Source organism: Hipposideros armiger, unplaced genomic scaffold, assembly GCF_001890085.2.
Source record: "Hipposideros armiger isolate ML-2016 unplaced genomic scaffold, ASM189008v1 scaffold_335, whole genome shotgun sequence".
Taxonomy (NCBI): Eukaryota; Metazoa; Chordata; class Mammalia; order Chiroptera; family Hipposideridae; genus Hipposideros; species Hipposideros armiger.
This window is the reverse complement of record NW_017731685.1, coordinates 93,756-107,273: the sequence shown is the minus strand read 5'-3', so window position 1 is coordinate 107,273 and position 13,518 is coordinate 93,756. Positions and strand designations below refer to the sequence as shown.

At 40.9% G+C, this 13,518-nt stretch overlaps 1 protein-coding gene across 2 annotated transcripts in view; it reads left to right on the top strand.

Annotated features, from left to right (window-relative positions):
- MAMDC2 (MAM domain containing 2) overlaps positions 1-13,518 on the top strand; it is a 155,842-nt gene that overhangs the window by 51,303 nt on the left and 91,021 nt on the right. For both annotated transcript variants that reach the window (XM_019661122.1, XM_019661121.1), the window contains exons 3-4: positions 10,157-10,428; positions 12,192-12,276. In XM_019661122.1, coding sequence (XP_019516667.1) covers positions 10,157-10,428; positions 12,192-12,276 — 357 coding nt within the window. The remainder of the gene's footprint in view (positions 1-10,156; positions 10,429-12,191; positions 12,277-13,518) is intronic.

The following is a 13,518-nucleotide window of genomic DNA, read 5'->3' as shown; positions in this document are numbered from 1 at the left end:
ATAAATAAATGCGAGGACAGCTGACAAGCCAGTGTCTACCTCAGGAGAAAGGGTTTACCCTGCCCACAGCCCCGTGAGCTGGGAGGACACTGAAGCTCAGACGTGGCAATTGTATGCTGCCCTTTAAGTGCGAGCTTTCCTTTTTCCATAAACAAAGCTATATTTGAAATGTTCCCCCAAACTAAAACCTCTTTGCTAACGTAGGGAGGGTTTCATTCTGGGAGGGGTTTCTTACCACTTGGGACAACGATAGGACTGCAAAGGCCAGACACTTCTCAATTATAGACCATTTTGCCCATCACATTTCAGAAGTAGGATCTGACTGTAAAGTTGCACTGCAAATCAACCACCCTCAGATCATTGCTTTCTGAGGGGTTTAGATTTGAGCTCATATCTTGTAAATCTCATCATCTCCTAATCCAGGGAAACTATCCAGAAAATAAGACTTTCATGCAGATCTATTGCATGGGAATTAGAAATTTCTCGAACCTCTATCATTATTGGGGACCTCACATGCAAGGAGAAGGAAGAAAAGAAGCTATTCCCATCAAAAACATTTACTGAAAAGGGATGTGCCTTGCAAAACCCTGTGGAGAGATTCTTTCTAATCCAGCAGGGAGATTGGGAGCCTGGGGGATTTGTTGATGTTGGCTAGTTAAGGAGCATCCTGTTATGGCAGTTGGGGGTCCAAATCCAGCATGCAAGTGGATTACCCATAAGATGCCCACGTAGTGCCTTCTGCTCAATGCACATTAGTAAACACTTCGTAAGACACTGGACTCCAACTCTGAGCTGTGCCTTGCACATTAGGTAGATACTCACGGGTCTCTGGGCTGCCACTGTTGCCCTTACACCAAGGGGCTCCATAACCCTTCATCTCCATATTGCCCCACACCCCACTCCCGGAAGTATCTGCAGGGAACAATGCCTGGGGTCCTCTGAGGCCAGGACTAGGGGTGGGGTATGATTTCCGTCCACTGTTACTAACCACAGTGCAGGTGCAAATATCTGATTCTCTATCCAGTGATTCTAACCATCCATTTGGAGAGGGGAAGGTACACTACGATAGATCAATGAAAAGACATACCCTAATGTTAGAAAATTTGACGTGTTTAAAACCCTTTCAGATTTCAAACAATGATGTAGAAAAGTTAATCTGGTTAGTGTGCCATCAACAGGAAAAATATTTGTATATGGGCTTCCATATACAAACAATGCATCCCATCAGCTTCCCAGTTTAAGGAAAAAGAAGACAACTTTGCTCTCCTGCCCTAGGAATGTGAATATAGTTATGAAAAGATAAACTAATAAAGAGACAGGGGGATATTTGGAGTCAGCATGGTTAAGGGGAAATGCAAGAGCTTGGAGCCAGACCTTGGTTTACTAGCTGTGACCTTGGATAGCTGAATTGACCTTCATGAGTCTCTGTTTCCTCCCTTGTAATGTGGTAATTCCCACCTGATAGGAACATTTGTCATTTTTAAGAGGGAAGAACATATGTCAATAATCTAGTGCCTTTAGCACAATGAATGTTGGTTCCCTTTGAATTTTTGTTTGCTAATAGATGACTTGAGATGAATTTGTAAAATCTGTGTTCATTTTCATATGACTAAAATTGTATTCATGTAGTGATTTATTAAATAAATTACAGAGGATCGCAGTAGAGTTGGCAACTTCAAACAGAAGGTGAGAATACTTTATTTATGCATGTTAAAGTATTGTGAGTTTGCTTAGATAATTTCAGAACAGAACATTCTTCTGCCAAAGACAACCAGTAGATTTATAAATAATCGTGACTCTTGCTGATTGAGAAAAAAAAATCAAATCTCAACAATCCCAAATATTTAATACCATTGTTGGCATTTGAGGAATGCTGCAGCATTTATTTTCTAATAACACAATCAACTGTTTTGAGAAACTATGCCCATTGCTTTTTCTACACATACTTAGAAATTTGACTTTTTAATTTTTGGAAAGTCTTTGGTGTGCAAAGAAAGCAAGATTCCTTCAAAATGTGAGCTGATGATGGCTTATACATAATTGAGGATACAGTTCCATGGAGGCATCCTCTCTCCACAATAGGCATCTGGTTCTTCGCAAAAAACTTTCTGAACATTTGCTAGCTGCTTTGCATGTATTCTTGTCCAAGGCTGCTTTGATCAAATGATAGATTCCAGAAATGATTGTTGTAGCAGGGAACACAGTTGGGCAATGGGATGGAACAGACTAGAAGGCACTGGGACCTAGAAAAAGATGTGCCCACAGCAGTAGAGCAAGCACTAGAGAGAATGGACCTTCCGTACAGCGGGCAGAAATTGGTGCCAGAAGGGCAGGGCGACAGGCAGCAGGTGGGACAAGCAACAGTTAGAACAGGAGGGCCAGTATCAAATGATGAGATGGGCTGACCCTCAGGAAGAGCATGTTGATCAGATATCTGGAAAAATAAGACCTAACATTTTATTAAGAGCTTACTATATTCCCTTGGGCATTGTGTTAAATGCCTTCCTACATTATCTTATTTGGTCTTCTTTAAAACTCAGCAGAGTCAGTATTTTAGCATCCTCATTTTACCAATGAAGAAAGTGGGTCTCAGATAGTATAAGTAACTTGCCCAAAGTCACATGATTTGTAATTGGTGTGACTGGGATTTGAACCAACATCTGCCTGCATGATAGAGAAACACACTTTTAACCACTCCACTCACTGTGCTGCTTCCACAGGTAGGACCCAGTCCAGGCAGGTAGGCAGTAAGACATTCAGGAAACCTGGTGAGAAGGTCCTCACCTGAGTGCAGGGGATGAACTCCAGTCGGGAAGGAAGCTGCCCAAAAAAAGGGTGTGTCCTAGTCTCAGACACACAAGGTGCTATGCTAAACAAAATAGAGATGGAGGTATCGTTATTAGACCTGGGTCTAATATGCTGAATTTCACTTTAGATGATGATTAATCCTGAGTGAGAGCCAGGGGGGCTTAATTATGAGGAGGCAAACCGCTGAGGATGGGCAGCCAGGAGGAACCCAGCCCTCAAGAGGATAAAAGTGTAGATTTCAACATCAAAAAGTCAATTGAGGTGAAATGAATGAAGACTGTTCTTAGCAATCAGCAATGAAAATGTGCTGCTGGTCTGCTGCCTGAACCATACTGGTGTCCATATAAACAACATCCAAACCTGCCCTGGTGTGGGAGGTTGTGCCCTGAGGGATCCGGAAAAGAAGATGACTCTGACATTTCAAAGGTATGTTATCTTAGATGCAAAAAGACAACAGACAGGGTCACTTAAGGTAAAGATTAACCTTTGCCAAGGAAGCTGGAGGCCTAGGACCTGATTACTCACTGTGATCCGCTTTTAGTTAGGAATTTTCATGTTCAAAGCATCCTGTGTGGTTACTTTCAGTCTCCAAGTTTGTACGGCCCGCCGTGCAGGTCTCCCCTGAGCTTGTCAGGTTTAGTGTGTGGCGCCTTTTTTGTCCACATTGAACAAAAGGAAGACTAAATTTCGTAATATCGCTGAAACAATTAAAGGACTCCTCCCCCTGATGATGAGAAGAGGAATAATTAACATTACAATTACAAAGCATTTTTATCTACATCATTTTCATCAGGTTCTCATAATCCCATAGATATAAAGTCATATCTCACTTGAACTTTACCTTCTAAAGTCAGCACAAAAGGTGAAAATTAGATACTGTCAAAATTGCCCTTTAAGTTTCCTTATATTAATTATGCACTGTACAGTATACATATTTTTTATATATTATACCATTTCTATATCTAACACAGCCAGTTTTCCTTTTTATGTTGAAATATATGAAATAGGTTTTATTTAGTAGCTACTTGTATGAAATTTTTTTTCATATATATGTGTATGTATATATTGCAGTGATTGGATTTTCAGTTGGTTTACTTTTTCTGAGTACATTGAGTGATTTCCTAAATATTGAATGTATACATAAGACTCCACTGTTTTATTCTTCAAAATATTGCAGATAAGGAAATTGATGACACAGTTAGCGAATGCATGATAAAGTTGTAAGCCAAGGTCATACTTAGCAAATCCTGGGTGGCGTCCACTGTACGACACAGTCACCCAGCATGAGCATCACACCTGAAGGACAGTACATTCACTAGCAAATAGAACTATAGGGATGCCAAGAAGTCCCTCATGACCCACGCCATGGCCACAGTGACAGAATGATGGCCTGAGAGTTAGACCTATCACAGTGTGCCTTGGCTATTAGAGGTCATTAATATTATACATTGAGCTCTAGCTATGCAGATGTGTCCAGTAATTAAGCATGACCTCAAAACCCAGTTCTCTATGTCTGCCTTCATCAAAACAGAAAAGATTTTTCTGATGCCTGCATGTGACTAGAAGATATGTTCAGACCCTGAGGCACGTGGAGCTTGACCTTTTGGGCAGGATGGTTTTATTATTAGTTTTGATGGGTGACTTACTTTAAAAACACCTGTTTGGAAGTTTATGGCCCTTTTCTGACCCCTTAATAAAGATGTTATGATTTCCAATGTCTCCTAAAGCAGTCCAAATTACCTAAGCAGCAATATTTGAAAAGGATCCTTTCTTCCCCTCCTGTCATCGTGCTCCAACACTAGCTATTAAATCTTCCCCAGACCCTTGGCCTGATGAGTCATAGTCAACAACCCAACCCACATGTGATTCTGCCTTCCTTTGCCTTTTTATTTATTCATGTTTGCTTTAACATCTTAATTAAAAAAGATCTAGAAAGGGAGTGATGTCAGCAGGAATGGTGGATTAAATACTTCAGAAAACCCTGTCCCCATAAAAGCAATGAAAACACTGGTAACCATTGTCAAAATCAACCTTTTGAGAACTTGAAATTAACCAAAGACTTGCAATATTTCAGAGCATTTATTCAAGAAAAAAGACAGACTATCATTAAGAACAGTGATTTCTGTTATTTTAACTTGCCTTATTCCTGTCCTGTTATTTAAATGCATATGGAAATGTAAGGGACCCAGAATAGTCAAAATAATCTCAAAAAAAAAAAGAATGAAGTTGGAGGGCTCACACTTTCCAATTTCAAAACTCACTACAAAGCTACAGTAAGTAAGACTGTGTGGTACTCATATATGGACAGATTTGAGAGTTAATAAATAAATTCTTATATCTATGTTCAGTTGATTTTCAACAAAGATGCCAAGACAACTTAATGAGTAAAAATTAACTCAAAATAGATCAAAGACCTAAATATAAGAGCCAAAACTGTAAAACTCTTAGAAGAAAACATAGGTATAAACCTTCATGACCTTAAATTAGAAAATGGTTTCTTAGCTATTACACCAAAAGCACACATTATCCAAAGAAAAGATAGAAATTTGGACTTCAAAATTAAAAACTTTTGTACTTCAAAGGATACCATCAAGAAAGTAACAGGACAACCCACAGAATAGGAAAAAAATATTTGCAAGTCATGTATACCATAAGATCTAGTATTCAAGAATATGTAGAATCTCTTATAACTCAACAATGAAAAGATAAATACCGCAATTTTTAAAATGGGCAAATGATTTAAATAGAAATTTCTTCAAAGAAGATGTGCAAATGACCAATAAGCACATGCCAAAAAATGTTCTACATCATTAGTCATTAGAGAAATGCAAATCAAAACCACAATTAGATATCACTTCATATCTATTTAGATGGCTATAATTTTAAAAAAGGCAGACAGTAACAAGTATTGATGAACATGTGGAGAAATAGGACCCCTCATACATTGCTAATAGACATGAGAATGCCACTTCAGGAAGAGTTTGGCAGCTCCTCAAAAAGCTAAACACAGTGTTACCGTATGACCTAACAATTCCACTCCTGGACATATTCCTAAAAGAATTGAAACTTATGTTTTCGTAAAAACTTGTACACAAAGCTTTATAGTAGCATTACTGTCTATAATAGTCAAAAAGTGGAAGCAACCCAAATGTCTATCAACTGATGAGTGCATAAATAGAAGTAAGCTGTGGTATACCCATAATAAAATGGAATATTATTCGGCCTCAATAAAGAATGAAATTCTGATACATGCTACAACATGATAAACCTTAAAAGCATTATGCTAAGTGAAAGAAACCAGTCACAAAAGGCCACATATTGTCTGACTCCATTCATATGAAATTTTCAGAATAAACAAACCCATATAGACAGTAAGTACTTTTGTGATTTCCAGAGGCTAGGGGGAGGGAAAAATGAGGAAGGGCTGCTAATGGGTGTGGGATTTCCTTTTGGGGTGATGAAAAGGTCCTAGAAATAGTAGTGGTAATGGTTGCACAATTTTGTAAATATACTAAAAACCTCTGAATTGGATTAAAAGGGTGAATTTTATTGCACATAAATTATGTCCAAGATTAACTTCCAGATGTCATTATCATGAGGATGGAATAAATGAAATATTTCACAAACAAAGAAGACTTCGTTAACTCACTTTTTCAATGGTAAAATAATTTTTAATAGAATAAGAAGAAACAACTCACCAACAACGTTATCAATTTGTTCTAGAATAGCAATTGTGGTTTTAAAATTATTTTTAATTAATTTTTTTCAATTACAATTGACATGCAATATTATTTTATATTAGTTTCAGGTGTACAGCATAGTGGTTAGACATTTATACAATTTATGCAGTGATTCCCCTCGATTAGTCTAGTGCCCACCTGGCACTATATATTGATTACATAGTTGTTGCAACATTATTGACTATAATCTCTATGCTGTACTTTATAGCCCTTGTGACTGTTTTGTAACTATCAATTTGTGTTTCTTAATCCCTTCCCCCTTTTCCCCCAGCTCTCCAACCCCTTCACCTCTGGCAACCATCATTTTGTTCTCTGTATCTATGAGCCTGTTTCTGTTTTGTTTGTTCGTTTATTTTGTTCCTTAGATTCCACATATAAGTGAGATCATATGGTATTTGTCTTTCTCAGTCTGACTTATTTCACTTAACATATTACCATCCACGTTGTTGCACAGAATAGCAATTTTGTTAGTTACAGTCCAGGGTAAGTTACCATTCCTGATATCAATATCTTCGTCATTCTTTCTTAATTTCCTAAAACTTATTTAAAGTATGCCATGTTCTTTCTAGTTCAATTTAGCCCTAACATAACCACAAAATATACTCTAACATTGAACCTACAAGCAAAGGTAACAATTTCAACTCAAATGCCAACTCAAGTTTATTAGTAATGGCTACATGGAATGTTGTGTTTAGAAGGATTCTGAGGCTATATCCAGGCTGAGCAGAAAAAAAAAATGGTGATTGAGAAAAATCTGTCTTGAGCTTGGCAGTGATAGTAGAGGTGAGTACACTTGGGCTAATTATTCGATCTAGGAAAATGCATTATTCTGCTGAGTGGATGCAAAATCAGTTGGGTAGATAAATCTTTGGGTGGATTATAACGCAGCTAATAGACACATTCGCACAGCATGACCTAAAAATGAATTTGAGGCCTGTAGTTTACATGCAAAATCCCCAAATTTTGGAATAGCCAACATTTATGGCTCAGATGTCAAAATCACTCAGTAAATAGCACCAACTTTCATACTGTATAAGGTCGAAGTATTTTAAATAATACATTTTATATAGTGTGTGCTGTCAAAGGTTCTTAACATGAGAATGTTAGCATGTCCTTATAATAACATCTGATACAGTGAGAGAAAATGTCGAGAGATTTTTTTATTACAGTCACTGAAAAAATCAAGATAATCACCAGTAGATGGACTCTGAGCCTGCTATAACCCATATTGACTAAGTTTGAGGTTTACCTCCCAATAGAACCCTTCCCTCCTTTTCTTCCTACAGTAGCCTGCTCGTCCTTTGATAGACAAGAGGTGTCTAAAAAATGAGTCCTATTTCTCTGTCACATTTGGTAAAACATTGGTTCTCAAATTGTGATCCCCAGACCAGCAGCTTCAGCATCACCTAGAACTTCTCAGAAATACAATCTTTTAGAAATGCAGCGTCACCCAAGGCCTGCTGGATCTGAAACTAGGAGCGTGTCCAGCAACCTGTGTTTGAACAAGCCCTCCAGGTGACTCCGGGCTCAAGTGTGAGAGCCTCTGCTGTGACTTGTTCTCTTCTAGAATAGGGAAAGGAAGGAGGGACTAGAAGAACAAGAGAAGTTGGGGAAGTGCCCGGGGAGAAGTGGCAGCAAAGTTGGCATGGGACGTGAACCTCCATAGGTCCCAGTGGGGACTTTCTTTGTTTATTTCCTCTTTTATAACAACTCTCTAGTTCCTCAGAAAAGGTTTGAAGTGCTCTCAGGATCTCCCCCAATCTTCATCCCCACCCCACCCAACTACCAGCTGCTTAGAGTCACTTCTTTTGAAGCCAAAACAGAGAGCCAGGAGAGGAAAATAGTGCACATACATTCCCTCATGTCACAGTGAAGCAGCATTTTTATTCAAAAAGCGTTGGCATCAAGATGCCTGGCTTTAGTGCGTCAAAACCAAACAGGCTCCGTGGCTAGTAAATAAATTAGTGTGTGAAGTGCTTAGAACAGCATCTGGTTTACAGTGAGTGTTCACTGTATGCAGGAGGCAACAGTGTTGGTGGCGATTGCTGCGAGGGCCAGATTTTCTCCACAGAGGTGCCTGGGTTGGTATCTAGAAGCAACTGCTATTTGCACCCAGTTGTGGGTGGCCACATGAAGAAGATTGCCAGCTGGACAAAGGTCTTGATCTTGACCCTTTGCAAGCAAGTGAGGCTCCCTGAAGGCAATGCCCTCACTGTGCCTCAACTGTAAGAATGGTCATCAGCTGAGCTGCTACTTGCCTGTCAGTACTCACCACAGAAACAAGGATCCTGGCTGACCAGCATTTGGGGCAACAAGCCTGGGAGGAGGGGCTGAAGAACATCAAGCAAAGCAGAGGCATTTCACGGCCTTTCTAGTAAGCGTTGCGTGTTGGAGAGCCCAAAATTCAAGGGGTGGAGTGGGTGGTCACATGATGAAAGACAGCAGGTTAGATACTGGCCACTAAATGTGGGAACCTCTGAGCAGGCGTGAGAGTCACAGGCTAGAAAGGCACTGGGTCCCTGGGACCCACAGACAGATCAGATCACTGCTATAGGAAGCCAATGATCAGAGTTGGATTTGAAAGACTCAATTTAGGGTTCTTGGTTCCAATCTTTTTCTTTCCCCCATTGAAATGCTGTTCTAAATCCTGATGTAGCCAGCAGAGCACCACTTGTCAGTATGCAGATGATGGGGCGAGGGGGTGGGAATGGAGGGAAAGGGTGGAGAGAGCGGAAGGAAATGGAAGAGGGTGGAGCAGGATGGGGGGAGGGAAGGAGGAGACACAGAGAAGAGAAAGGGAAAGGGGAGGGAGAAGAGAGTGAGAAAGGGGAGAAGGGAAAGGAGGAGAAGGAAATGATTGATAGTCCCAGAGTGCCCACTGCTATCCAAGCCCTGTCCTACATGTTTTGTATATGCTTTCTCATTTAGTTATTGTAACTATAAGATCTGGCCAGGAAAGAGTCTAGAGACTCTAAGGCAAGTCTCATTCCTAATGAAAAAAGAATTAGTTTACAGTGAACTTTATCTGCTTAGGCCCCAAGACCTGAGGGAACCAAATTGATTCAATCTACTATAACAATGCAAGTTAAATGCAGATTGAATCATTAGGTATGAGGGGAGCTATGGAAGAAGAAGGTTGGGTTCACCTCAGTCTTGGGTGTTTCCCCTGCTCATGCTGTTCCTCCAGATTCTGAAGCCCCTTAGCCTGGGTTCTCAAACTCATATGCGTATGGGGACCAGGAAGATGAATGAAGTGTGCTAAGTGGGCCTGGTATAAGATAACAGGCAGCAGTCACCTGGCTGCCATGTCAGGAGGTAATAGGGAATAGTAGGGATGAGGGGAAAATGGCACTCACGCGCCACCCTCTGAAGAGGCAGCACTGCTCAGCTCCACCCTGTTGTATGTCGTGTGTAAGTGGCCTCAGTGTTGCTGGACCTTCTAGTTTTTCACAAGAAGGCAGAAACCCAGTGATCAGACAACATTTGGGGGACTAATAAATTGCATTTGTAGGCTGTACCTGCCCTCTGATTGACTGGACCGCAATTGTGTCTTTTCCTGAGTTGTCAACAGAAGTTTGATCCCTCCCTGTGTTATTTTCTCTTTCCAGGCCATTACATTTACGTGGACACCTCCTTCGCTAAGCAGGGGGAGAAAGCTGTGCTGCTCAGTTCTGACTTGCAAGTTGAGGAGTGGAGCTGCCTCCGATTGGTCTATCAGATAGCTGCACCTTCTGGGCCTGCATCAGATTCCAGCCGACTGAACCTCTACTTGAGATTTGAGGACGAAAGCTTTGATCGCTTGCTTTGGACAGCTACGGAGCATTCGGACAGTTGGCTTATAGCCAGCCTGGATTTGCAAAACAGCTCCAAGAAATTCAAGGCAGGTGGAATTTTGGAGGAAGTTTATCTGTGGCTTTAGGCTATCCGCCATTGAGTTCATTATATCCTGTGTCAGGGTGTGATTTTTTTTTATAGGAGATGCATCAGAAAAGAATATTAATAATGGAAATTAATATATTTTTTTATTTCTTTTTTTTTTTTTTTTTTTTTTTTTTTTTAGCTGAGCCATCCTGCTACCTGTTGGCAGCTCAGCGGCTGCTCAGCTCGGGCTGGACTCGAACCGCTGTTGCTCAGAGCTCAAACTCTTGAGCGAGCTCTTAACCAACTGAGCCACTCGGCCAGCCCTTTTTTTATTTCTTAAGAGAGCTTCTTTCCAGATTTCTTTCCTGTCTGTTTAAATGGGACTTCAGTACAAATCTAAATGGGGCCTAAACCAACCTCCTCAATGGAAATTTACTTTCTAATGGCGTTAAGGAAGCATTCTCATTTCTTACAATTTTGTTTCATCCTTCTCAGTTGTGTGTGGTATATGTTTATGTTATCTTCCTAATGGTTTGTTTGCTACAAATTTTAAACAAAACATTAGCCATAATAAAAGGAAAAATGAATTGTACTTTCTTACTTTACAAGAGGAAAGCTACTTAAAAGACATGCTCTGATTCGTTTTTAAAGATGGAAGTTATTCCACAGGAAGTGTTGGAAAAGGAAAGTAGAGCATCTAAGATTAAGTTGCATGTGGATTGGAGTAGGGAAAGAGGACTCGCTTGACCATAAAGTGTGATATTTAGTGAGACTATGTCATAAATGATACAATGGAGGCTTCATGAAAATGTTCTCCATTCCTAACCCCCTTTCAATTTCCTATCCCATCCCACTTCTTCAAAAGTTTTGAAATCTCCTCTGTCCCTGTCTGCTTGTAGTCCCTCCCCATCAGGTGGCTCGAGGGAAGGTACATTGAGTTCCCTGTTTCACAACATCCTCCCCACAGTATATCATAGCCGAAATCTACCAACATAGTTGCAAAATATTGGGCTAAAATCACCTAAAGGAAAGTGAATACTTTCAGAAACAGGACCAAGTATGAATGATAACAGTGCTTGAAATCAGTCACATAAATTGTCACACTTCTATCTGCTCTGTGTGTGAAATTTTCAATTTTTTCAGCAATATAGATATTATATGTTAGTTTATTTATGAGCCTCCTCCATCTCACGTGTAGCTCTCCCACCACTAGTCAGATTATGCATCCTATCTCCACCTCCACGGGATTTTCCCCCCTGAAGCTTCTACCTTCTGTTCCTGATCTTTCTCAGGATGGATTTCCCCAGAGGCGCATGCTCTCCCCTCTACCCACAGCCAGCTGGTGCCACCACAAGCACTGGAGAAGGTGGTGCTTGGGGTAACAGTGGAAGGCACCTGACTCTAAGCTTTTATTGGACAGCTTGTTTACCTCATAGTTCTGAGTATGTATGTACACACACACATGCACTCACACACTCACACACACACACATATACACACTCACTCACATACACATACACACACACCACACATACACACTCATTGACACACCACACACTCACTGATACACACACACCACACACACACACTCACACACACACACACACACACACTTTTTTAATAAAGTTCATCATGAGATTGATATCGAATAGCAATAGGCTGAGACAGACAATCTCACTTTGCCTTGAATTGCTGAACAGCCTCTGTCTAATAGCCGAAATACTGAAACAAAGAAACATGGTGTTTTGAAGTCTCACTCCCTTTTCCCCATGTCTTGTGCAGATTTTAATAGAAGGTGTGCTAGGACAGGGAAACACAGCCAGCATTGCACTCTTTGAAATCAAGATGACAACGGGCTACTGTATTGGTAAGTGGGTTTCATTTTCATTGTATCAGAACATGAATCTTGTTCTAAAATCCACTGCTGCCAGGGGGAATTGAATCAATCCTAAAGTGTTTTATAGAATGCACTGCATCATGCATAATAGTTAAAATTCTTTGCTAGGTTCACTGGAATGGCGTATTCTTGTTTCTGTCTTTAGCATGGGAAAGCTCATTCGAGTTTGCCCAGACTGGCTGGATTAATGAAAGAAAAGTAGATGCAGCAACGGTAACCTGAGCCGCTGCCTTAACCTCAGCATATTCTAATAAAAACAATTTCCAGTTTACTGTGAACTCAGCTTTTTGTAGCATTTTTCCAGAAAAGTGGGCATTGTATTACCCCCTGTCCTCACTTTACTCCGTTTCTCTTTTGCACCCCACTGCCTCTGTCTTTATAGTCACAATTGTCACTTAGATTCCACTTGAGCAGGGTTATCTGGGTGCCTCTTATGTGTCCGCTTCTGAGAGGGCATAAGGAAAAGACAGTCCTTGTCCTGTGGTCGGTCGCTCACCTTCTACTTGTCTACCCCTGAAGCTATGTCTATATGTGATGAATATTGCCGGCGAAGGACTAGCCTTACTGTGGAGGTGCAGTGGGGAGGAGGGGAGGGCGGAGAGGACTGAATTCAGGAGACGCATTTGAGCTGGCATTTCAAGGAGTAGAATTTAGTCAAGTAAAGGCGCCAGGTAGGAAGACTTGAGTGGAGAGAAAGCACAGAACAAGCTCAGGCAAAGGCTGGACGCTGAGTGGGGTGTTTGAAGTGAGAATCAGGATTGATGAGGGAGTTTGTTACAGGAGAGCCTGGATCCCAGCTGTGGAGCTTGGATTAATGAATTACATGGGTGGGAGGTCCTAAAGGTCAGTCAGCAGAGGAGTGGTTTGCAGCCGTGGTTTCCAGATGATGACTCTGGCTGCCACATGGCAAATGAGTTAGAAACAAGGAAAATGCTTAAGAGGTAGGAAAATCCCTAGGAAGTGGTTGTGATCTTACAGGGACATAATGAGGGTCTAAAATTGGGGTTGGCAATGGAGTAGGAAAAAAAGCGGTCGATTTGGGAGGTTTTTCAACACTGACAGTACTTGGAGGTTGAATGGCTGTGGAGAGGAAGAGAGAGTCAAAGATGATTCTGAACACAAAAGAGCCTTTGCTAATTCCCGGAGTCTCACATCTCTGTTGTGGCCATCCAGTGATGACGCTAATGCAAGTGAAACAAAACAGACTGAGAG